Here is a 27,475-nt window from a genome sequence, read left to right on the forward strand (position 1 = left end):
TAACTTCGAGTCAGTGGAGGATGGTATGATACATCCTCAATCATTTCTTATTCTTCATAGTTCGAGCAAAGCAGAGCAAGTGGGCAAGTTGTACAGACTGTGCATTTGATGGATACAGCGACTGTCTAACGGATTGCAAATGAAGTTCTCCCTAGTTGACAGGGAGTGTTAAAAATAGCAACTAGGGCCAAACTCCATGTGCATCACCTTATTTATGGCTTCTGATATTTTTCCTAGATTCCTCTCATCGAGAGGTGTAGGATTGATCTAAAGATCATCCGATTCCGATAAGTATTTATGGAGATATAAATTTATTTTGAATATGGACAAATTGTCAAGGTCAACCAACAAACTTATGTAGGCTCAGAAGCCCAACAGTCATGTCTATTCAACCTCAACGTTTGCATATAAATACAAGGAGCATTCTCCTCATTTGGACAATTCAATTCACTCATCTTCTCTCTCTCTCTCCTACGCATAAAAGGAGCCTCTCTCTCTCTCACACGTGTCGCTGAAAGGAAGACGTCCTAGGGTAAGAAAGACGTAGAAAGAAGGACGCTAGGGCAGCAGCTCATCTCTTTGACCAGCGCTGACCAAGCGTTGACCTTCCAAGAGTGCAGATTGGGTGTGGTTGCCTCTCCTAGGCAGGCTGCAATTTTTGGCACGAAAATTGAGATGATCTGACATGTAGTTTGACCGGTGTTGACTGCCCTAGTTTAAGGCTACAATTTGACTTCAGAAATCTGCAAATTGACTGAACTTTTGGGGCTGTTCAAGGGTTGTTTCTTCAGGTTGTACGAGGACAAGTTGACCAGAAATTGAACAAGTATTTTCAAGGTCAATTTCAGCTAGTTTGACCAAGTTTGACTTTTCTGATCTAGGGTTTTCTACTACTGATATAAATTACAGAATTCAAATTTTGTACTATTTCTCTCTGCTGAACTATTGAAGATAAAAGAAGATATGATCAAAGGGTTTCTCCGCAATGGGTTTGTCCCTGGCTAGCTGCCACATCTTGCGTCTCTTGTCTTGGCTTGTTTTTTGTTGATAATTTAATGTTCTATCTGCACTTTACTTAATGTATATGTGATTGCTAATCTATGGCTAATAAGAAGAAAAATAAGTAAACTGCTCTAAGCATAGAACATACCATAATTTAACAGTTTTCCAGTTGCAGGGTCTTCCCAAGACCATTGTGATGACAGGGAGAGCAGATTTATGGGTCTTTTTGGCAAGAGTTGTTTGGCTAGTGGGGATAGAGCTTACATCTAGCACTAGCTATCACCACCAAACTGACTGATGGCAATAGAGATTGTGAACAAATGGTTGGAAGGGTACCTGAGCAACTACGTGACTAGGAAGCAGAGAGCGTGGGTCAAGTGGCTACCTCTTGGGAGTTCTGCTACAACACAACTTACCATATGTCCATTGGTATGTCCCCTTTCTGAGCTCTTTATGGATATGATGCTCTTACTTTTTCTAACATGGTGTTGGAGATAGCGGGGCCCTGAGGGCCAAGGACTGGTTCAAGAGAGCCAGAGAATTCTCTGGCTCTCAAGAACAATTTGCAAGTGGCCTAATATCAGTGAAAGATATATGTCGATAAGCATGAGGTGAGAGACAGTTCGAAGTAGGGACATGGTCCTACCTACGGTTGCAGTCGTACAGACAATCTCCACTCAAGCAGAAGGGTGCCGAAAAACTGCGGCGACGCTTTTATGGGCCTTGTTGGCTGGTCAGGAGGGTAGGTGAGATGGCCTATGAGTTGGAGTTTCCTTCAAAGCGCCGAATTCACAACATGTTCCATGTCTCATCCCTCAAAAGGGCGTTGGGACAGCACGTTGTAGCAGCAACCGAGTTTCCTCTATTGGATGATGAGGGGCATTTGATTTTGACACCAAAACTCATACTAGAGACCCGGGAGAGGAAGTTGAGAAACGGGGTGGTCAGGGAGCTTTTGGTCAACTAGAAATATTTACCGAAGGAGGACGCTACATGGTAGAATTGAGTAGAATTTACAGCCTCATGTTTTATTGTTACTTGGCATTAAGCAACATCCGGGAGGGGAGGACTGTAATGTTCCTCCCTAAATTTTTCTATTGTTTGGAAAATAAATTTTTGACAATTTTGATTAATACTAGCTCAAGGGGGAAGAAGGAATTTGAATTCCTTGAGGCAAATCGAATTGGCGGAGGGACCCACAAGAAATGCATGGTCAACAATTATAAAAGGAAGGAATGAGGGAGCAATAGGGTCTTTTGTCTATTTGAAAATCGAATTTGCCTTCGCTATTCAGCTGAGCCCATATTGTGTTGTTTAGAAGAAGAGCTTCCCAAGGAGAGAAGCTCAACCTTTCTTCGGTGGCCTTCGAGTGCCACCCAAGGCTTTCCTACATCACTAAGACTGGAAGAAGCATTAGCTAAAGGTCCCACGCACTTATAGGGTAGAGCAAGCAGTCTAGGAGCCAATGTTGCGCACAGAGAGAAGTCACTTCTTGTTTGTGGAGCAGTGTTTGTTGGGGAATTGACAGGAGAAGCTACAAGAGTGTTCTTTCATCATTTCCAGGAGGTGGTCGGCTACAGCCAAGAGACCAGCCTACACGCAATTCTCACATCCTCATACACAGGACTACACAGTCATTAGAGTAAGGCTCCTTTGGGCAACATCATCTGGGGAGTTTGGAGCGGTGCCGGGAAATCATTTGGAGGGCCATTTGAGGAGGATTGTTGTTGTTGAGAGAAGATTGACAGGATCCGTCATAGTAGCAGAATCGAAATTGGAGGAGGGCCACGCTATGAAGGTCAAATTTTGAGGGTTGGAACCAAGAGAAACCCTTTTTGGGGCTAGTTTTTGGGTGCCAGAAATCATTTGGAGGGCCATTTGAGGAGGATTGTTGTAGTTGGGAGAGAAGAGATTGACAGGATCCGTCATAGTAGCAGAATTCGAAATTGGAGGAGGGCCACGCTGTGAAGGATCAAATTTTGAGGGTTGGAACCAAGAGAAACCCTTTTTGGGTTTTTCTAGGTTTTGGACAAGGGTTACATTCCCAATTCCCGAGAATTTTTTGGGCAATCTAGAGTGGGAAAATCAGGGAGCAAAGTCAAGCACAGTGCAATTTTGGAGCAACAGCACAGTTCGTTGGAGGAGCTGCTATTGTTGTTGTTGGGATTTTCTTGTATTCATCACCTGGTGCTTGTAGCTTGCCTTGTGCAAGCTCAAGTGCATTTTCTCCAACTCATTTGTACCACAACAACTATTATTAATAAAAACTTGGCCAGTTTGTGGATTTGGAGAAATTTATGGTTTATGTGTATGCAATCTCTAAATTTTTGGGTTGCTATCTTTGCATATCTTTGTATCATTGTAAAATTTCCATAAGAAATATACAGAATAGAGTAGCTGTGAAAGAACAAGTTTGGAAGGATGTTACGGTCGAAGAATCGATTATGAAGAATGATGTATGGGATGTTGTTTCCAAGACCTCAAGGAAAGTCTAATGCAACTTCAAAATGGCTATATAATATAAAGCATGAAGCAGATGGAAGCATTGAAAAGTACAAGGAAGAAGTATGTGTTGAGCAGCCTCAGGGGTTTGAAGTACAAGACAGGAAGACTCACGTTTCCAAATCAAAGAAAGCATTATGTGGTTTGAAGAAAACTCCCCAAGCCTGGTATGCCTGAATTGACAGTTACATGGTGAAGCTTGAATTCACAAGAAGCAATGTTGATTTGAACCTCTACTTCAAACTAGTCCAAGGTATGACTTTGATTTTGGTTTTTATACATTGATAATATATTCTTGACAAGTAGTGAGCCTCTGATGATTTAGCGTAAGGAGTTGGATTATGAGTTCGAGATGAAAGATCTTGGTCTGAGATACACTTCCAGAGATATGAGACTGCATGGTTACATCGATGTTGATTGGGCTGGAATCGTTAGTTACGAGAAGAACACATCTGGGTGTTGCTTATGATCTATGATGATATCATGGATAAGCTGGAAACAGAAGTATATTTCTTTAAACACGACCTAGGTAGGATACATTATTAGCTTGGAAGAGATGTTTGAGCAGGCCCTAGATACCATAGTGATATACTGAGAGAGTGGAATCCAATTGGCAGAGAATCTCATTTTTTATGAAAAATTTGAGCACATTGAGATCAGATATCATTACATACGTGATATGCTACAAAGAGGAAATGTGAGACTCCGTCATATTTCGACAGATGAACAGATTGCAAACATAGAGCAGCTTGGTCTTATGGATGTGACGCTCCTGGGTCAGGGTTCCGACTGATCAAGGACATTGAGCTATGCTCTTCCCCCCTGTTTGAGCTCCCAGGGTGAGGAATTGAGCCTTAGAGCTCCTGGCGTTGAGGGGCCTTTAGATTTGACAGAGTATACCCCAGTTAGCATTTGTCTTTCCCACCCATCTGGCCAATGGGTGTTGGTTGCTTGAGTTGGGCGTGATCCTAACGATTTACGGTAAGTGGCATCCTGCTCAAGCTAGAGATGCAGGGGTGCTACCATTGACTCTTGAGGGTCAAGGTGGGAAGATCAATAGATAATAGGATAGGTGTGATCCTTAACATTTATGGTAAGTGGTATCCCTCCTATTATCGCCAGGCAGTGAGATAGGCGCGATCCTTACCTCATGAGGTAAGTGGCATCCCTCCTATTGTCTTGGATTCCCAGGTAGTAGCATTGGGCTCCCCATTGGCAGATGATTCCCACGTAGTAGCATTGGGCTCCCAGTTGGCAGATGATTCCCGGGTAGTAACATTGGCTCCTTGCTGGTAGTTATTTCAGGTGGGAGTAGTGGCTCCTCGATGGATAGAGGGTGGTAGGTTTAGCTCCCCTATGATTCTTCTTCTTTAATTTGAGAATGATTTAGGAGAAAGAGTTGAGTCGAGATAATCAATAATGAAACATGATTTGATGACGAGATATTTGCGATGATCACATAATGCAATCGGAATTTCTCACTAACTAAGAGGGTGTGCTAATTTGGCAGCTCAGTGACAAATTCCGATCATTGGACTAGATTTCTCTTTTCGAGAGGACCAAAATTGACCTTTGAAGAACTGAATTTGGATAAAGAAAAGTATTTTTGAAGTCAAGCCCACAGGTACACAAATTGTCAAGGTTGACCTAAGGACAAATTGCCCCTCCTCCAACGCATATAAATACAAGTGACCTCAAGCTCATTTGGACATCACACACATCAACTCATCTTCTCTCTCTCAATCTGATTGGTTTGTACAGGTCTGAGGCAGCTCTTTTTCACTCGTGGGCAGAAAGGAGGATGAAATTATAGGTGGACGAAAATCTGAAATGCTATGCACCTTTGACCCTTGTTGACATTGACCTTTGGAGGAGAGTTTGACTTCGATTTTTCTGGGTATCTCTGTCTCATCAGGCTGCATCTTTTGGCAAAAAATCCGAGGCATTTGGAACAGTTTGACTTGGGTTGGCCACAGGAAAAATTGCAGATTTGCCCGCAGAAGTTTCTCTCTCATTTGACCAGTTTGACTAGGTGTTTTCCAACTGTTTTTTACTGTTTGAACAGCACTTGAGGCTGCATTTGATTGGAACACTTTGACCACAAGATTGTGGATTGGTTAGGGCATGTTGACTGTTGTTGACCTTTGACCAAAATTGCAGATTACGACTGTTGACCAGCTTTGACTTTTATTTATTAGCATTTTGGATCTTGGATCGTTGATCTATTGGATTTGAGCTCATTGTACTCACTGCTGAACATTTTATGACAATTTAATGGAAGAAGAATTTTCGAAGGATTTTCCCCCTTGTGGGGTTTTTTTCCCTGGTCTTTGACCAAATCGGTGTCTCTTGTTGATGTTCATTATTGTCTCTTATCTTCAATTATTGTTGATTATTGGAAGAATTAATTGTTACTGAAAAGATTGCTTAATTAAGGATTGAATTGAGCTAAAGTAATTGTCATAGCATAGAGCAGTGGAAAATTAGCCAATCCATGCCAAAATGCCCAAATACAAACAAGCATGAGCACCCGATTGCATAATGAATAAAGTACCTTTTGATCAGAAGTCCGGCTTCCAACATGTGCTCTTGACAAATGGGTGAAGAAACATATGACTAATGCATATGGCGGAGATATGAATGGCACATCACATCGGCTACAAAGTGGCTCTCAGGGGCTGCTGGCTGCCGGCTACAAGAGATGAAAAGGAGAAAAGTTTCACCTAGTGATCACCCACTTTTGGTCAGTAACAAGTTTCATCTCAAAATCTCCAAAGGATGATCCCTTAACCCTAGTCCTCAAGAAACCCTAGCAACTTTAAGAGAGAGAGAGAGAGAGAGACGGAACAAATTAATCAGCATCAAGTCCTTCAATAACCATTCGAAACAACTTCCAAGAAAAACAACTATCAAAATTCCAATGCAGGTTCAAAACATAACACTTACATTATTCACTATGAACAACTTAACCAGCAGCTAGATCTGACCATCACAAGTGGATGGGAAGATAGATTGGGGTTCTACCCCTAAAGCTGTAAACTCTCATAGGTAGACCTCAGGGACCCATAGTATAAAAAACTAGACATGAAAACCTAAGCAAGGAAGTTTCAAGTAGCAAGCCAATTCAGAGCTAAGTTGTACGACCACAAGTATAAACAATCCAATAGACCAAAAAAAAAATGTGAAAATTCTTAATGAGAGGGCACTACAAACAGTGAACAATGAAAAAACAAACTAATTCTAAATTAGGAAATATCAATTTTAACAATTCTAAAAAAAATTACTAACAGTATATTTATATATGTGAATAACAATTGTCAATGACTATTGAAGCATTGATTCAGATCCCATTAAAACTATAGTTAAAACCTGAGTAATGATTTTTTTGTCAAGCATTTTTAGAAAATTGAAATGAAAGGAAAGAAATCTAAACGAAATACAAGACACAAATGGATTGCACTAGAAATCGAAATGTACCTGTGTTTCAATTGATTGAATTGTTGGTAAAGAGTTTTCTCCAAAAACTTAGTATCTTTAAACCCTCCAAAAATTACCAATTCTTCCAATCTCCTTGTTGCTTCCCTATATCATCAGTCAATCACATCATAACAAATATAATAAACAAGGAACTTGCAAGCACCATTTTAATCTAGAATAAAAAATATTGTCATTGAACAAAGAGCTTTGTTAGGTGTACACTATATACTACATGAAAGGAATTGTTCACTAAGTTACGAGATTAGCCTAGAGCATACGTTTATAAAGGAGCATGTTTACCTTAACTATCAGAAAAGAAAACACTACATGATAGAATAATGACATTGTTTCAAACAATGATTGCTCTTATGAAACAAGACAGAATAATATCTACAATGAATATTAAACTTTATAAATGTATGAAGGGGATGATTTGTAGGTGTATGACTTTGTATAACTATACATTGAATGGTCAAGAGTGGACCACTCAAGACATCAACTTAATTATTAAATATGGTTTATATTTATTTGGCAATGTGTTTCTTATACATTCATATTATTATCATTATTGGCATAATTTATGTACATTACATTTCCTCCCTTTTAAAGTATGCTTTGTCCTCAAAGCATGTCTTAGAAAATTGAATTATTGCTCTAGTTGGTTGTGACAATTTCCATGGTTCAAATGATGATAAGGTTCAAAACTTTGACTTCCAGTACAGTTTGCTTGATGAGAATTTCAACAAGTACGACAATCAATTTGTCAATTGATAATATTCTTCAGTAGTGACTCTGTGAACTTTCAAAATAATTGGGTTCAAGGAAAAAACATTCACGCTAACTCTAGTTGTTGGCCACTTGAAGGGATGCCATAAATTACTAATAAAAAGAATCAAACCCCAACCAATCTAACATGTTAAGAATGAAGTAAGCCCGATTCAATGAATATAGCCCACCCTAATACTCTTATGATTCTTGCACCCATGATGTTGATCTCATTTGATTCTATGAGTATCTGTTAGATCTTTGAACCAAGGTAAAGTCACCATCCCTTGAGGGATTGTATGATGCTTCTCTAGCACTTTAGAGAGGATAACCAACCCCACTGGATGATTGAAAAGGTCACTTTGACAGAGGACGTTGGACACTTGCGTTGACTTTGGGATGCTTGTGCACAATTCTGAACTTGGATGCTAGCACCTAGAGTTAGGACATTGCCTTGAGAGCAGATTTATCCCAGAGAAGACAAGACACACCAAGTTCAGCATTTTACGTACTTGATGGGCCTTGTCCTGTTTATAAGGATATTTGATGATGATGATGACATGAGAACCAGTTAGCACTAATTTTTACGCATGTAGAGCTGATGTAAAGTTTAAAATCAACAGCAAAAAAACCTTCCCTATTGGTCAATGGAAAATCCTCCTCTCTCTTTGGGTTGGTGCTTTCCAACCTCAGGCGAGTGTTCCTAATGCTTGTACCTGTTGTTCTAACCTGTAAATCTGCAATAAAACATTTGAAATACAGCAAGATAAAGGCTGTTTTACCAGCAAGTTAGTGGCCAAACAACTATGTAAAACTTCATAAATTTAATGTGTGGAATAGACCTTCACAAACCAGACTGTTATGTGGAAAAAATTAAAAATATTGCAATGAGAGTGTATCTAAGCGGCCAATTGCCAAATAAATAGCTAAAACCTCTTAATAATTTGCACAAGATAAAATTGAATCAAACAAACTAGAGTGAGTGGACCAAAACGAACTTTATTCTGCAAGAGCCAAAAGGTTGGCTGCACCAAGATGACTACCACAAAACTTGAATACAATGATACCCAGACACAAAGTAATAAGAGAGAAAGAGAGAGAGAGTATGGTCGCTTGCATTTGCTCAAGAAAATTCAAGTTGGAAAGTTGGCCTTCCACCCATTTAAATAGTTTTTCCCTTTGCATCTTTTCGCAAGGAGGAGGAGAAGTCAAATTCTTCCATAATTGGACATTACTTCGCATGGTTACATTAATTGACCTTTCAGTGGAGAAGAAACTAAGTTAAGTGGTCCTTTCTTGAGTTAAACTGAAGCCTGTAATGTCCCTCCCTAGATATTTTGTTAAGGAAAATCACAATTTTGCCAATTTTTGTCATTTTTGGGGCCTAAAGTAAATTTTGGGGAAATACATAGGAATAGGAGGTCAAAATTCCTTCCTCAGTGGAATGTGGAGGCCACCTTCCCACAAAATATGCACCCTTTGATGGAAGAGTTCGAATAGCTAAGGAGGGAGCTCAAAATTGTTGGTGGGGGGCCCACATGAGGAAAGGGATTAGCAAGTATAAATAAGAGGAAGGCAACATCATTTGGGGCTTTTTGTTCATTTAACTTCTAAGTGTTGCTCTAGCAGTTTAGCTGAGTTCGAAATGCGTTGGCAAAATTTTCTCCTATGTGATTTCTACCAAAAAGACTCTTCTTAATGTACTATGGATCACAGAAGCCTGAATTCAGAAATTACTACCCTATATGGAAGGGCCACTTCTATTAAAGTTCATCAATTTGAACGGTCTTGCGTAAGGGTTTCCAAGTTGAAGACAGATCTACCTTTTCTTAAACGACGTAGAGATTCGTCTTTTGGTCTCTACATCGCCCTCTATTTAACGTGTGTCGTGATCTGCATCTTCATCTGGTCCTAATGACGAACCACCCTAGCTGGTTCGAAACGTGTCGGAAAAATTTTCTCCTATGTTATTTCTACCAAAAAGACTCTTCTTAATGTAATATGGATCACAGAAGCCTGAATTCAGAAATTACTACCCTATACGGAAGGGCCACTGCTATTAAATTTCATTAGTTTGAACGGTCTCGCGAAAGGGTTTCCAAGTTGAAGACAGATCTGGCTTTTCTTAAACAATGTAGAGATTAGTCTTTTGATCTCTACATCGCCCTCTATTTAAGCATGTGCCATGATCTGCATCTTCATCTGGTCCTGATGATGAACCACACTAGCTGGTTTGAAACGCATCAGCAAAATTTTCTCCTATGTTATTTCTACCGAAAAGACTCTTCTTAATGTAATATGGATCACAGAAGCATGAATTCAGAAATTACTACCCTATACAAAAGGGCCACTGCTATTAAAGTTCATCAGTTTGAACGGTCTTGCGTAAGGGTTTCCAAGTGGAAGTCATATCTAGCTTTTCTTAAAAAATGAAGAGATTCGTCTTTTGGTCTCTACATCACCCTCTAATTAAGCATGTTCCATGACCTACATCTTCATCTAGTCCTGATGATGAACCACACTAGCTGGTTTGAAACGCATCAACAAAATTTTCTCCTATGTGATTTCTACCGAAAAGACTCTTCTTAATGTAATATGGATCACAGAAACCTGAATTCAGAAATTACATAGTGTTGTTAAGCACAAGAGTTTCCCAAGCAAGAAGCTCAACCTTTCTTCGGTGGACTTCGAGTGCCATGCTAGGGAGGCAATTTCACTCATCTTTGGAGGCTAGGAGGATACCACGTAGTTAGCATGATTTTTTGGCATCAGTGGGACGCAGAAAAAGACACCTTGTAGTGATTGGAGAGGTGTAGTGCCGAGGGGAAGAGCTATTCTGTGGCTAGGCTATTTTCTCATACAAATTCTTGGTTGGAGGAATTTCCAAGAGCAAAAGGTGCCTTTCTCAACAAAACGTAATTTTGTGGCTGGGCCTGCATCATTTTGCCCCAGGACTGCACAGGAGATTGTGGAGTTGGTTGTGTGGAGGATTGGTGAGTAGGATTAGGGTTATTTGATTTTTGATTGGAAATTATTTGAGGAGAGTCCCTAGCCTTTTTAGGAGCAGAAAACGCTCCATCTGTCACAGGTGACAATTTCCAACATTGGGAGAGCCAAATTTAGAGCGGCAAAACTAGAGCAAACCTTTTCTAGGTTTTGATGGGTTTGGGGCAAGGAACTCAGAAATAATTTGGCAGAATTTTCTGGGCAGATTTGAGGGGTCAAACAGGGGCTCCGAGATAGCCAACAATGCACTTCTCCAAGGGCCAATGTAGACTTTTGTTGGGGAGTTTTCTGCATCATTTGGGCAGTTGATATTCATCCACCTGGGGCTTGTAGCTAGCTCTAAGCAAGCCAAGGTGCACCCACTCCAATCCATATTGTACTCCTCCCATTATATAACAAAATTGGTCGATCTTAGCGTATTTCTGGCTCATTTATGGCTGTCTAATTGGTGTACATTTTTATTGTGTTGTATTTGTTGCATTTACTTTATTATCACTATTAATTTTCCATTGCGAATATTACAATGGAACAAAAAATAACTCCAAGATTGATCTAGAAAATTTGACTTAGCTAATTTTTGGCAAAACCTTTCTCATCATAAACGCAATCCCAATTAATATTAACAATTTGAGTTAGTTATTTTTGCTCAAGTAAGTCGACTTGCCACAATTTTCTCCTTAACTCCCTTTTCAATAACTTGAGTTGGCTTTCGTTTAGGGGTCAAAACTATTTTCCTTTTTGTGCAGAGAAGAAGGGGAGGAAATTTAGGACGAGGAAGAGGTAAAAAGATGAGAGAAAATGGGAGAAGATTTAGAGGCACAACTAAGAGGAAAACTAGGAGAGAAAGGTGTCGAATGGTGTTGTCATTGATGTCAACATCCATTATTGAACACTCTTAATATTTCTCTGGATTGCATTAGTTGGAAGCTCCAATGGAAGTATGGCTAGAAACCCTAGTAGCCCCACATTTGTTGAGTTTTTTGAGGATGAATATTAGTGAAATTGATCTCAATATCAGTGTCATTAGATGCTCCTCGTCAAGCCGATTCCAGTGGTATGTTGCACGCCACGAGAGCCTTCACAGTTTGGCAGTTATGCTTGTTAGAAGATGAAGCACCCAAATTGTGGGCAAAAACCTCAAAGGTTGATGTGTGTCTTCTTATCATTGGGTAAAGTCATGAGGTCAAACAAAATCTTATTATTAAGGATAATTAAATATTTTTGGGCATCAAAAATTGAATAAAATTTGACCTAAGAATATTAAGGGTTTTGGCTCAAAAAAATTATATTTAAAATTCAGATTTCCTCCCTAAAAACATGAAGCTGGCTCCTCTATCTAGTGAACTCCAACAACTGTATAATGACACCTTCACTCACCTCCTAAGTATGCATTCAATGCAAATCCATTGAGTAAACTAGCTCTGATATTCTCGCCCTTATAGAGAAATTGTCAAATCAGACGAGAGGCAATGTTGTGGAAGGGCTTTGGTTATGTTCTTTGGATAAGGATTTCACATGTTTGATTACAGACTTCTATAGACTTCGTCTCTAAGAAACAGCCATGTATTGTGCAGCATGAGAGAGTGTCTTTCTAGACCAGTGAAGAAGTGTGTGAAGCTAAAACAGTGACCTAATTAGACTTGCGGGCCTTGGGTAGTCACACCAAGCATACGAACAAGCATAATCGGAAGAAGCAATCTAGGTTTATTCTCTATTTTGGGTGATGGTTTTTGCTAAGCATATGGCTTGAATAGCAGCTTGTGCATGCAATGCAATCTGATATTGTGCATTTTTTACAATATTGAAGAATCAAATCAATACTCCAGCACTTCGATTACACACACAGTACGTTGAGTAATGAAACAGAGAATGTAACATGAGCTGTGCAGTGTTTATGTTTTCTTTATTGTCAAAGATAGATCAATTTCTTGCCTAAAGAATGTTGATCGAACCAAATGTACTGATAAAACCTTTGTCTGGTGATGGCCTTCCTTCCAAGCATGACAGAACACCCTCCTTTTTACTAACTCATTCTGGTACGTTGGTATTAACTCACATCAGTAAGGGAATTTATTTAATACAGTGAGAGATAAAGGTGTCAAAGACAAGTAAGGCATAAAGTTGTGTAAAAGATAACACCCTGTGGAAAATTATTCAGTCATTGTTCTTGGAATTTATTGCGAAGTAATGGGTTCCTCCGAAAATAAAACTGAAGGATGTTTTGTGCAACACAGAGGAAATCGTAAAGATAGATCGAATTTGTAAGAGCAACAGACCTATCTATATGCTGGGAAATTTCTTAAACTTTGGATGCATAATGCACGTGTTCTTTTGTTGCTAGCAGTACTAGATTCATTTTTATTTTGGTGTCCATGAGCTTATTATGTATTCCTCTCAATAGGTATTCGAACTACCATGTAAGATTCGCACAATTGGTAAGGAGTTAGTATTATATATGATTAGTCATGTGATCGAGGCCAGTTGTTTCATAAAGTTGTTTAAAAAAAAGGCTTACATTTCGTTGAATGATTAAAATGCCAAGAATGTTCAATTTATGGTATTGTTGCTAGAAAGTGGTAAATCTGTAGAAGCACACCTGAAACAGTCAATTTGTAGAACTCTTAATGTCATATATTGGTTTGAATGTTTTTGACATATGTTTTAGCCTAAATTGAAAATTAGAAGAAGCACTACGATCAAAACTAAGAAATGGACCTTGTTGAAGTGATTAAAGAGAATAGGTCTGGTAGGAGTGACAGTGGTTACAAAGTTTGTAGGTTGGTAGTGTCATTGTTGTGACTAGATTTGAGCGTGCTGCTACATGACAAAGCGAAGTTGCTACTAGGGTTTGGTAGTACTAAGGTTTTATCTTGTGTACAGAAGCAGATTAAATTGGGTTAAGTTTTAGCATCTTACTACCAAGGTTTGATAGAGATAGTTGTTGATTTGGGGTAGCATCGAATGTGCTCTAGCCACGAAATTTGGTGGAGAGGTTGGGGCACATGAGATCTCCAATACCCAAGAAGGGTTTGGGCAGATTCTAAACAGTTCAGGAGATATTAAAATAATTGATATTTTTAATAGAGTCCCTAAGTCTAAACTTAGGGAAAATAAAATATTAATGTGTATTAATATGAAACTGTGCTACAATGGTCCAAAAGACATGGATCAAGCCAGATCTAATCTTAATCTCGGCCGTTTATTTGTCAACGAGAAAAGTATAAGAGGAGGCTTGAGGGTCACTTGGAGAACGCACTGAAGGAGACCAGTCAGTTCAATTTCTAGAGCGGGGTTTGCTGAGAAATTGAACCAGTGGTATGGAGAGCAGTCAGGAGGCAACAAGTACGGACCAGAGAGACGAAAGATCAACGTAGAGGCAGACAGGGCCAGAGGAAGCCACGCAGAGGCAGCAGAGACTGCACAGAGCCAGCAAGGCCTATGTCACCCACACAGAGGCTACAGGAGTGACGCAGAAGGCCAAAGAGGTTGCGCAAAGCCTCAGTAGGCTGACACAAAGGTCAGTAGGACTTATGCTGAGTTCAAAAGAAGTGCTGGAAATTTGTCTATCTATGGGTTAGCCAATTTGGCACCCTGTTGTACTAGAAAATTGCTGAATAATAAAATCCTCCCTTGATGCAGCGATTTTCCCACATTGGGTTTTTCCGAGGACATTAGTCCAAAATAGCTGTGTTAAATGTGTGCATATGTTTGTTTCTGTATTATGGTGTGATATCTGCAGCAATATTTATTTTAATGTTTGTTGAAGTAATTTCATGAATAACTTATGATGAAATAAGTAGGAAAAGTAAATCAGTTGCTGTAGTGATAGAATTTTCACATGGTATTGGAGCAAGTAATCAGAGATAAAAAGGGAAAATCAATTATGGGTCGAGACCATGATGCAGAGGCATCCACCTCAGGGGACTCACACAGATTTTCAGAAGATTGCACAAGAGAAAGATATTTTGATTTCTCTATGTTGGCTTCCAGGTTGGAAGAAGAAGTGGCGTGAATGACTAGTGTTGCATCATCAGAAGTATGGTATATAGATAGTGGAGCCTCGTGGCATATGACGGGAATCAGGGAGTGTTTCTCAGAATATTGAGAAGAGAAGATGAACTTTCAGATCACCATGGGGAACAAGGCAAAGTGTACTCCAGTAGGAAAGGGTACAAGGCAAAGTGTACTTCAGACAGAATTAGGAGAGCGGTTTCGTGCCACAAATGTGCTGCATGTACCAGGATTGGGGATGAACTTACTTTCCATGTCACAACTACAAGGCAAGGGCTATGATGTCTACTTCATCAAGGAAAGGGTATACCTCAAACACCTTAGCTGGAAAAAGAAAGTGCAGATCGGGATCAAAAGTAATCGGTTGTATAGATTACAACTAGAATCTCCAATGGCACTAATAGGCATTCACGGGGACAAGGACTTGAACGAACTATGGCACAGAAGGATGGGTCACTTGCACCATGGAGCTCTGATAATTTTCAAGAGCAGTGTAATAGGAGTTCTGGATCTGATTACGGAACGAGATGATGTATGTAGGGGATGCGCTCTAGGGAAGTATGCCAAAGCGGCATTTCCTAGAAGAAAACACAGGGCCAAGAGTGTACTAGGATTGATACACTCAGATATCTGTGGACCTATATCCATCATAGCTCTCAGCGGTGCCAAGTATTTCCTTACCTTCATTGACGACCACTCGAGGAAAACTTAGATCTATTTTCTGAAAACCAAGGATGATGTTTTCGGTCGATTCAAGGAGTTCAAGGCTCTAGTGGAGAATCTGACTGGTAAGAAAATAAAAGTCTTGCGCTCAAATAATGGTGGAGAGTATGTCGTTAACGACTTCACTGATTATTGTGCTAAGGAGGGTATCAGAAGAGAGTGAACAGCTCCCTACAATCTGGAGCAGAATGGGGTGGCAGAAAGGAAAAACAGAACCATTGTCGAAGCAGCTAGGGCCATGTTGTGTGATCATGATATGCCAAAATTCCTGTGGGCGGAAACATGCAACTCAGTTGTCTACGTTCAGAACAGGACTCCTCATTGGGCACTGGGCAAGATTACTCCAAATAAAGTCTTCACTGGGAAGACGCCTGAAGTCAGTCATTTCAGGATATTTGGGAGTTTAGCGTATTGCCGCATACCTAAAGAAAAGAGGAAGAAGCTGGATCAGACTGCAGAAAAGGGGTATCTGGTGGGATATAGCGAGAAGTTAGAACGCTAAGGCGTACAAAATCTATCTTCCAGGGAGCAGGAAGGTAGTAGTACGACGAGATGTAAAGTTCAAGGAGGACAGAGCTTTCAGAAGATCTCACGAAATGCCTTCCGAGGAGCAGTCGAAAGAGGATCCATTGGTCATGCCTCTTCAACGAACAGAAGTGAACAATCCTTCCTCAGGTCAGGAAGATTCTCAGGATGAGAAGAGGGAGCGAACAAAAGCACCTGTTGGCAGAGGAAGAACTAGCAGAAAACTTCGTCAGATTCTGCGTGATGCAGAGAACTTCATCGGTGAGCCAAGAAACAGTAAGAGGAAGTGAAAACAGCCATACAGGTATTAGGCGTTAGTAGCTCAGGATGGGAAGCCTGCCAGCTTCAAGGAGGCAGCTCAGCATCAGGTCTGGCTAGATGCGATGGTGGAGGAGTATAACTCCATAATGGTGAACGATGTCTAGGAGGTGGTGTCAAGGCCTCAAGACAGATCTGTGGTAGGTTCAAGATGGATCTACAAGATCAAATATGCTGCAGACGACAGTGTTGAGAAATACAAGGCCAGGTTTGTGGCTAAGGGGTATGCTCAAAAGGAAGGGATTGACTATGAGGAAACCTTCGCCCCAATAGCTAGGTATACATCTATTAGGACCGTGATATCTCTTGCAGCCCAGATGGGATGGGAAATCCATCAGACGGATGTCAAGACGGCATTTCTAAACAGGGTAATAGAAGAAGAGGTATACATTGAACAACCAGAGGGCTTTGAAACTCATGAGAATAAGTCTCATGTATGCAAACTATAGAAAGCCTTGTATGGGCTGAAGCAGGCACCGAGAGCGTGGTATGGTCGAATAGATGGCTACTTGCAGAAGATGGGGTCTCTCAAGAGTGACGCAGATCCAAATCTCTACTATCTGGGCGTAGAGAATGAGCCACTTATCTTAGTATTATATGTGGATGATCTCTTTCTGACAGGATCATCCAGAATCATTGAGGACTGCAAGAAGAATCTAGCCACAGAGTTCAATCAACAGCACGGATGCAGAGGGAGAAAGGACAAACAACAGCACGGATGCAGAGGGAGTTATCATACAAATGCAGCGGTGGCAGTAGCAGAGTCATAGGCAGCAGTACGGTCCTCAGCTATGCAGAGGATGTTGGGCAGGGAGACTTAACATCAGCATAAGGACCGATGCCGGATGATCAGGGTGATACTCAATGAAGAGTATTACTAGAGCACAGTGCTCGCTAACAGGGAGTGTTGATTTGGGGTAGCATTGGATGTGCTCTAGCCATGAAATTTGGTGGAGAGGTTGGGGCACATGAGATCTCCAATACCCAGAAAGGGTTTGGCCAGATTCTAAATAGTTCAAGAGATATTAAAATAATTAATATTTTTAATAGAGTCCCTAAGTCTAAACTTAGGAAAATAAAATATTAATGTGTATTAATATGAAACTATGTTAGAATGGTCCAAAAGACATGGATCAAGACAGATCTAATCTTAGCCATTGATTAGGGACTTAATCTCGGTCGTTGATTTGTCAACGAGAAAAATATAAGAGGAGGCTTGAGGGTCACTTGGAGAACACACTGAAGGAGACCAGTCAGTTCAATTTCTGGAGCAGGGTTTGCTAAGAAATTGAACCAGTGGTCTGGAGAGCAGTCAAGAGGTAGCAAGTACGGAGTAGAGAGTCAGGAAATCAGCACAGAGGCAGCAAAGATTGCGCAAAGCCAGCAAGGCTTGCATCATCCACGCAGAGGCTGCAAGAGTGACGCAGAAGGCCAGAGATGCTGCGTAGAGCCTCAGTAGGCTGATGCAAAGGGTTTCAGGCTGATGCAGAGGTCAGTAGGGCCTATGCTGAGTTCAGAATAAGTGCTGGAAATTTGTCTATCTGTGGGTAAGCCAGTTTGGCACCCTGTTGTACTAGAAAATTGCTGAATAATAAAATCCTCCCTTGCTGCACCGGTTTTCCCACATTAGGTTTTTCCGGGGACATTAGTCCAAAATAATTGTGTCAAATGTGTGCATATGTTTGTTTCTGTATTACGATGTGATATCTGCAACAGTGTTTATCTTAATGTTTGTTGAAGTAATTTCATGAATAACTTATGATGAAATAAGTAGGAAAAGTAAATCAATTGCTGCAGTGATAGAATTTTCACAATAGTTGTGTATCCTGAGTAGAATATGTATGTCAGTTAGGGTGCATCTTCATGACTGCATGAGTGAAGGTTTGACCAGAGAGAGTATCTTTGAAAAAATATGACTTGTTTGAGCTTGTTGCTTGTTATAGAAGCTTCAGGGTTACATGTTGCAGATCTGACAGTGAGAAACATGGTGAGCTAGGGATTGACAGTGAATGCATTAACTTGAGTTGATGCATTAGGACAGTGCAAGCAACTGTGAGACTTAGCTATACATTGGGCAGTGTGCATGTGTTATTGTGAAACGGGATGTGCCCTAGGTTTTAGGGAGTTCAGCCTTCAAAAGTATTTTGACTAGGGTTATATCACTAAGCTATGGACTAATAGAACATTATTGTAGAGCAATGAATTGGTTGAGTTTGATGCAACTGGAGTTTGATATGCAAATAGAGAAGAGGAAAAATTATTTGATAGTGATTGAATAGCAGTTTCTTTTGTATTGACGTTTGAGCATAGGTGGATCCAATCTAAAAATTGTGAAATGTTATCCACCTATTAATTAAGGTCACAAGGTGCTGCAAGGCAGGAGAGTGGAGTCACCTTCAGGTTGGAGCCTGAAAACACTTCAGGACGACAGGGTGGTATCTGGGCAAGTTGGAGCCTGTGTAGGGTGTTGGAGCATCCATCCAATAGCAGTTGGTAAACAAGGTGTTGGAGCATCCCCCAAGTCAGAGCCCGTAAACTTGGGCATTGGAGAGTCCTTCCAGTCGCAAATAGTAAACAAGGTGTTGGTACAAACGTCAGGTTGTAGCCTGTAAACCAAGGTTTCAAAGCCTCATTAGTTGGAGCTGAAAATATTGATTTCAAATTCATTGAAGACAAATATTAAGAAGCATTCGGTGGATTTTCTACCGGAAGGGTTTCCACCTAAAATTTTTGGTGTCTACTGTCTTGATTATGTGCATTGTTGAATGGTGTTAATGATTGTTTATGTTTAACTAATGCTAATAATGTTTAATGCTCTGAAAAGTTAAAAATACTAATTGAAGTAAGAAATATTGATTCACCCCCCTCTCAGTATTTCCAACAATTGGTATCAAAGAGGGTTCCTTCAGTAGTAGCTTAACAGTTGGAAGACAAACCTCAGGTGAATCAAGATGGGAAAATTGAGAAAGCAAGTTGCCAAGCGTTTAAAGAAGCAAAAAGAAGTTCCTGGTATTGAAATTCTTTCAAAACCCATTACAAATGACGAAGAGAAATAGGTTGGTCCAGTTCCTCTGGTCAATGAATCAAGTTTTGTATTTTGGAAATATAAAATGAAGATCTATTTGCAAGCTATTGGATATGATGTATGGGATTCTGTTGTTTCTAGAAATGCTTCTACTAATGAATCAAGAAAATACAATTCCAGAGCCACTGCCAAATTCTATGAAATCCAATGTAGGACAATGCTCATATGCCAAACATCTTTGGGAGAGAATTCAAAATCTTCATGTTGGTCAAGACAAAGATGATGATGATCATGCTTCAAGTCAAGTAGATTCTCATATGGAAGATTCTGACAATAAGGAAGAAAAATAAGAAGAAGAAGAGGTATTAATCAATGCTTTAAAAGAGCTGAAAAACACAGAGGAAGAAAATCGCAAGCTCAAGGAAGAAGTCGATCAAAAAAAAACAAAAACTTGATGTAGCTATTGTAGAGATTAACAGGCTTAAGGAACAAATGCAGGATGCTAATAAGAAGGATCATATCATCAATAAAAAGGAACAAGAAATTGTTCATCTAACAAGTCATCTCAAAGAAAAGTCTAAGGTTGAAGAAGACCTTTGTCACCAGTTGAAAGAAGAGAACACTTGTCTGAAGATTTAGCTTGAAGAGGCCAAGAGAATCGAAGAAGAACAAAAGTGTCATATTTAGAAGAAAGAAGAGGATTACATGAAACGAGAAGAGGAAGATGTATCCTTAAGAGAAAAAGTTGACAGGCTAAACAAAAGGAAATTGTTGAAAGACAGATTTCAAGAAATCCTTGCAATAAAAGCAAGGAGAACTTGACACTACCCTATTTGAAATAGATAACCTCAGGAAGTAGAAATTGTTGGATGGCGTAAGGAAGAATAATGACATGGCTAAATTGAAGATGAAAGAAGAAGCAGGTGAAGCTCCATATGACAAAGGCACAAGCTCCAAGTAGGCAGAGAGCACGACTGATAACAAGATCCCTCAGAGGCAAAATCGAAATGGAGAACAGAACAAGGTTAAAAAGGTTGCAACTCCTCAAAAGAAGGAAGAACTCAGAATATCCACAGAACGAGACAACACATTCTGGTATCTTAGCACATTTAACGGTTATTGTTTTTCATGTTCTATCTTTGGGCATATGGCTAGGGATTGCATAATTTATGACAGATGTGACTATCAAAGGCATTATAAAAACCCGAGGAGCAAGGTTGTTGGATCGCAAGGAAAATTTCAAAAACTTTCTCAAAAGAAAGTATATGTCACTCATTCAATCATTCAGGCCCAACACTGAATGTTGCAAATGCCAAAACTATGGGCATATAGCTCGTGATTGCAAGTTCAAGATGGAATCTTTCAATCCTAACACCAAGTATAGGAACATCTGGAGAAGAAAAGAAAAACAAGGAGAAAAGGTCAATAGAAAAGTCTCTGCAGTCATGCTTTTGGGATTTGTTAAAGCAAAAGCTCATGATGAATCAACAAGTACATTGGAAGATGACAAGGTTCAAGATCATCCGGCCGAAGAGTTGCTTCACACATTATTCTGAAGAATTCAACATGTTGATTCCCTTTAAATATTGTAAAAGGGGGAGTTTGTCTAGTAGCAGTAGTACATTTGAAGATCTGTTCCTTTGACAAGATGATAGTTGGCAGATATGAGGAAGTCTTTAGAACGGCATTTCAACTTTATGGGCAATTTTAGTGGAATAGCTTTGGCACGAAAAGATAAGGACAAAATCGCAAAAGGACTCATGTTGTTGATTTATAAACAGGTAGAATCCGCTGTGGCGATCCGTATGAAGCATAGCATGTCAGGAATAGATAGGTTGTTTATTGTCGCAAGCAAAGGAAGGCATTTCGTTGGGAGGAGGACAGGCATGCTACAAGAACAGAGAAGCAAGTAGTATCTGAGGGGGGGTCACACCTTGCCACAGGTTTCAAAGGGGGAGAGAAATTAGGAGAAGAAGATTGAGGCATGAAGTCAGGGGGAACAGTGATTGCAGGGGGAATATGTGTTGCCATCAATGACAAAGGGGGGATTGTTCAATGGTGTTGTCATTGATGTCAACATTTGTTTTCTTTGGATTGCATTAGTTGGAAGCTCCAAAGGAAGGATGGCTAGAAACCCTAGTATCCCCAAATTTGTTGAGTTTTTTGAGGATGAAGATCAGTGAAACTGATCACAGCACCATCGTCATTACATGCTCTCCGTCAAGCCGATTCTGGTGGTATGTTGCACACCATGATAGCCTTCACGATGGGAGTTATGCCTATTTGAATATGACGCACCCAATTTGCAGGCAAAAACCCCAAAGGTTGATGATGTGGCTTATTATCATTGGGTAAAGTCGTGAGGTCAAACAAAATCTTATTATTAAGGATAAATTAAATATTTTGAGCATCAAAAATTGAAAAAAATTTGACCCAAGTATATTAAGGGTTTTTGCTCAAAAACTGTAAATTTAAAATTCAAATTTCCTCCCTAAAAACATGAAATTGACTACTCTACTTGGTGAACTCCAAAACCGACATAATGACACCTTCACTCACCTCCTAAATATGTAATCAACGCGAATTCATTGAGTAACCTTACTCTGATATTCTCAGCCCTGTGGAGACATTGCCAAATCAAATGAGAGGCAGTATTGTGGAAGGGTTTTGGTTATGTTCTTGGAATAAGGGTTTCACTTGTTTGATTGCAGACTTCTATAGAATCTGGCTCTGAGAAACAGTTATGTATTGTGCAGCATGGGCGAGTGTCTTTCTGGACCAGCAAAGAAGCTTGTGACCCTAAAACAGTGACCTAATTAGACTTGTGGCCTTGGGTAGTCACATCAAGCATACAAACAGGCCTAATCTGAAGAAGCAATCTTGGTTTATTCTCTATTTTTGGGTTATGGTTTTTGCTAAGCGTATGGCTTGAATAGCAGCTTCTGCATGCAGTGCAATCTGATGTTATGCATTTTTTATGATATTGAAGAATCAAATAAATACTCCAGTGCTTCGATTACACACATTACGTTGAGTAAAGAGATGGAGAATGTAACATGACTTATGCAGCTTTTCCGTTTTCTTCATTGTTAGAGATAGACCAATTTATTGCCTGAAGAATGTTGATCAATCCAATGTACTGATAAAAGCTTCGTTTGGTGATGGCGTTCCTTTCAAGATTGACAGAACGGCGTCATTTTGATACTAACTCGTTCTGGTATGCCGGTATTAACTCACATCGGTAAGGAATTTATTTAATCCAGTAAAAGATAAATGAGTCGAAGACAACTAAGGCATAAAGCTGTGTAAAAGAATGTCCTATGGCAAATTATACAGGCTCCATTGTTGGAAACCTTTGCAAAGTAAATGGTTCCCCCCAGAATAAAATTGAAGGATGTCTTGCACAGCACAAAGAAAATCGCAGCATAGAGGAAATCATAAAGATACATCGAATTTGTAAGAGCCAGGAGGCTATGTATACGCTGGGATATTTTTTAAACTTTGGATGCTTGATGCACATGTTCTTTTGTTTCTGACAGCACCAGATTCATTTTTATTTTGGTGTCCATGAGCTTATAATGTACTCCTCTCAATAAGTATTCGAACTGCCATGAAAGATTTGCACAATTGGTAACGAGTTAGTATTATATATGATTAGTCATATGATGGAGGCCAGTGGTTTCATAAAGTTATTTAAAAAAAAGGCTTACATTTTGTTGAATGATCATCGGGAATATCCAATTTGTGGCACTGTTGTTGGAGAGTGGTTAATTTGTAGAAGCACACTTGAAATGGTCAATTTGTAGAACTCTTAATGTAATATATTGGTTCGAATGTTCTTGAGATCTGTTTTAGCCTAAATTGAATATTGGAAGAAGCACTGAGATCAGAACTAGGAAACGGACCATGTTGAAGTGATTATAGAGAATTGGTTTGGTGGGAGCGATAGTGGTTACAAAGTTTGCAGGTTGGTAGTGTCATCAGTGTGACCAGATTTGTTCTTGCTGCTGCAGGACAAAGTGAAGTTGTTGCTAGGATTTGGTAGTACTAGGTTTTATCTTTTGTACAGGAGCAGATTAAATTGTGTTAAGTTGTAGCATCTTACTAGCAAGGTTTCACAAAGATATTTGTGTATCAAGAGGTAGAATATGTATATCAGTTAGGGTGCAGCTTGATGACTGCAATAGTGAATGTTTGACCAGACAGAGTTTCTTTGACAAAATATGATTTGTTTGACCTTGTTGCCTGATGTAGAGGCTTCAGGGCTACATGTTGTAGATCTGACAGTGATAAACCTGGTCAGCTAGGGTTTGACATGATTGACAGTGAATTCATTGACTTGAGTTGATGCATTAGGACAGTGCAGGCTACTATGAGACTTTGCTATACATTAGGCAGTGTGCATGTGTTATTGTGAAACAGGTTGTGCCCTAGGTTTTTGGGAGTTCAAGCTTCAGAAGTATTTTGAACAGGGTTATATGACTAAGCTATGGACTGACAGTACATTATTGCAGAGCAGTTAATTAGTTGAATTTGGTGCAGCTGGGTTTGATATGCAGATAGAGCATAGGCAGAATTAATTGATAGTTATTAAATAGCAATTTCTTTTGTATTGACATTTGAGCACAAGTGGGTCCATTCTGAAAATTGTGAAAAGTGATCCACCAATTGATCAGGGTGGCAGAGTGGTGCAAGGTAGGAGAGTGGAGTCTCCTTCAAGTTGGAGCCTGAGAACACTTCAAGGCAGGTTGGAGCTTGTGCAGCACATTGAAGCGTCCATCTAGAAGCAGTTGGTATACAGGTTGTTGGAGTATCCTTCACGTCGGAGCCTGTAAACCTGGGCATTGGAGCGTCCTTCTAGTAGTTGCTGGTAAACAAGGTGTTGGTGCATCTGTCAAGTTGTAGCCTGCAAACCAGGGGATTCGAGCCTCCTTCAATTGGAGTTGAAAATATTGATGGGCAAAACACTAACTGGGGCATATTTTGACTACGGGAGATCCCAAGTCTCAACATCCTATCGGTCAGAGGTCTCTCATCCCAAGGAGCACTATAGCTCCATTCCTCACCTTGGGAGCTCAACCAAGGGGGAAGAGCACTGCTCAGTGTTCTTCATCAGCCAGGACCCTTATTAGAAAATGTCATCTCAACCAGTTCAAGCTGCTCCCTGAAGACCAAGAACTTCGCTTTCAGCAAAGCCTTGGTGAGGATATCGGCTATATGCTCATCTGTCGAAATGTGAAGAAGTGTCACAACGCCTCTTTGCGCCATATCTCGAATGTAATGATATTTGATCTCTATATGCTTGGACTTGTCGTGAAACACAAGATTCTCTGACAAATGAATCCCACACTTGTTGTCGCAATAGATGATTGTCATGTCTAGAACTTGCTCAATTATCTCTCCAAAGAGGTTCCTCAACCAAACTGCTTCACAACTTGCTAGGTTAGATGCAATATACTCGACCTTAGCAGTGCTAAGGGCTACAGACTTTTGCTTCCTGCTCATCCACAATATCATCGCGGGTCCTAGACTAAAACAACATCCTGAGGTACTCTTTATGTCGAAAACACTACCAGCCCAGTCTACATATGCATATCCAAGTAGTCTAACATCTCCATCGGCATATCTCACTCCAAGGTTAATAGTCCCATGTAGATATCTCAATACATGCTTGGCAGCTAACAAATGTACGTGGTGAAGCTCAATCATAAACTGGCTCAAAGTGTTAACTACGAAGCATATGCCAGGGCGAGTGTTCACGACAAACATCAACGCACCAACCAATTGTTTGTACTTAGAGGGGCTTTCAAGGTCTAGTCCAACAGCCTATCCACATAGTTTCTTGACATTCATCTCCATAAGTGTAGGCAAGGATTTGCACTCAACCATGCCAAATCTTTCCAGAAATTTTACAAGATATTTTCCTTGTCAAAGGAAAATCTCGCCCACATTTTTCCATACTGTTGATTTGGGGTAGCATCGGATGTGCTCTAGCCATGAAAATTGGTGGAGAGGCTAAAGCACATGAGACCTCCAAGACCCAAAAATGGTTTGGGCAGATTGTACCCGGTTTGGGAGATATTAAAATAATTAATATTTTTAATGGAGTTCATAAGTCTAAACTTAGGAAAAATAAAATATTAATGGGTATTAATATAAAACTAGGTTAGAAGGTTCTAAAAGTCATGGATCAAGCCAAATCTAATCTTAGCCATTGATTAGAGATTTAATCTCGGCCATTGAAGGACCAATAGGAAAAGTATAGGAGGAGGCTTGAGGGTCAATTTGAGAACACATCAGAGTGATCAGTCATTTGATTTGCTAGAGCGGGATTGCTAAACAAAGTCGAATCAATGATCAGCAACAAGGGGCAGTGATTACTGGACAGAGAGGCAGAGATAGTGTCGAGAGACCAGTGCAGAGGAAGAGAGCGAGACGCAGAAGCCAGAGCAGGCCACACAGAGCCCAACAGAGACAGCATAGAGGCCAGAAGACATGCATCATCCACGCAAAGGGCTGCAGGAGTGACGCAGAGGGTCCTAGAGGATGCGCAGTGCCTCAAAGGGCTGACGCAGAAAGTTCTGAGGTTGATGCAGTGCTTCAGAGTTGCTGGAGATGGTTTTGTGGGACAGGTTTTCTGAATACCTGTTTCCGAATAGAGAGGTATTACTGTCGGTTGTCTTTCTCTGTCGGGTGAGCTAGTTTGGCACCCAGTTGTACTCAATGAAATAATGCATAATAATAAACCCTCATAAAAGTTGCACCGTTTTTCCCGCATTGGGTTTTTCCGGAGACATTTGTCCAAAAATAACGGTGTCACTTGTGTGTTTGTTTTCTTTCCGTTGTTGATCTGTAGATGTTGAGACTGTATTGTGTTTATTTCGTTACTTATGTGTTTTAAATAACTTGTTCGAATTTAACAAGTAGAAGAAATAAACTAGAAGAATACAGATTAAATTTTTAACTAATAGAGTTAGAAATTTCAGCACATACTTCTAGTCCCAAAAAATAGTGCATCAAACCAAGATCCTTCATTTCGAATTAGGAAGCCAAATCCCTCTTATATTCTAGAATGAGAGGGTTTGCCCCTGTCAAGAATAATTCATCAACATATAATACCAAAATGAGAGGCATACCTTGGATTGTTTTGAAGTACAAGTTTGGATCAGCACTGCTCCTTGTAAATCCTAGCTTCATCAAGTAATTGTCAATGCAAGCATACCAAGCACGAGGGGCTTGCTTCAATCCATAGAGGGCTTTCTTTAATCGACATACATGGGTCTTCCTGTCATGAACTTCAAATCCTGGAGGTTGTTCAACATACACTTCTTGCAGCAAACCATGTAAGAAAACAGTCTTCACATCCATTTGATGAAGAGTCCATCCCTGACTTGCAGAAAGGGCTGCTATCGAACGAATGCTAGTATATTAGGCCACAAAAGCAAATATATTGTTGTAATCTTCTCCCTATTTTTGGGAGAATCCACGGGCTACGAACCTTGCCTTGTATTTTTCGATGCTTCCATCAACCCCATGCTTGATTTTAAAGAGCCATTTTGAAGTCACCACAGATTTCCCTTTCAGTCTCTGCACAACATCCCATTCAGTTCTTCTTCTTAAATTGACTCGTATTCTTTGGCCCTAGCATCCTTCCAAACTTGTTCTTTCACGGCTTCTTCAAAGTTATGAGGCTCAGCGTGAATCATATTGCTCATAACAACAACATATGCTTGGTACTTGTTGACCCTGCCGCCTACACCTACCTAAAAGTCAGTGAGAAAAGCCTTCAACCCCACAAGGTGTGGTTGGTGGCAGGGAACTCAGAGAAGCGGTTGTCACACTAATCCCAACTCTCTCTGTTTGAGTTATCTCCTAGGTTAGCTAAGGGGGGTGGTCCGTAATGAAAAGTTAATTTTAAAAGGATGTGAGTTTCTAGGAGAATTGTTAAGAGTTAAATAGATTATATCTTTAAGATTTATAAGCAAAAAATTGATATGAGCAATAACCATCATAAGATAAGCATGAAATGCATAAACAATTAGGGCCTTCCAAGTATTTGCTCTTTAAGAAATGAAATTGTATTTTGCTTAAAATGAAGTGAAATGCTTTCAAATGGAAAGC

The 27,475-nt window shown here is 40.0% G+C and overlaps 1 protein-coding gene across 1 annotated transcript in view; it reads right to left on the reverse strand.

Annotated features, from left to right (window-relative positions):
* Positions 1 to 27,475, reverse strand: part of APC4 (Transducin/WD40 repeat-like superfamily protein) — a 465,104-nt gene that overhangs the window by 275,081 nt on the left and 162,548 nt on the right. The window contains exon 14 of the mRNA XM_089373770.1: positions 6,982 to 7,086. Within this exon, the coding sequence (XP_089229896.1) occupies positions 6,982 to 7,086 (105 nt within the window). The remainder of the gene's footprint in view (positions 1 to 6,981; positions 7,087 to 27,475) is intronic.

Source organism: Pinus tabuliformis, chromosome 8 (genome assembly GCF_031772625.1).
Source record: "Pinus tabuliformis cultivar Carrire ecotype Pingquan chromosome 8, CPIR1, whole genome shotgun sequence".
In the NCBI taxonomy this organism is placed as follows: domain Eukaryota; kingdom Viridiplantae; phylum Streptophyta; class Pinopsida; order Pinales; family Pinaceae; genus Pinus; species Pinus tabuliformis.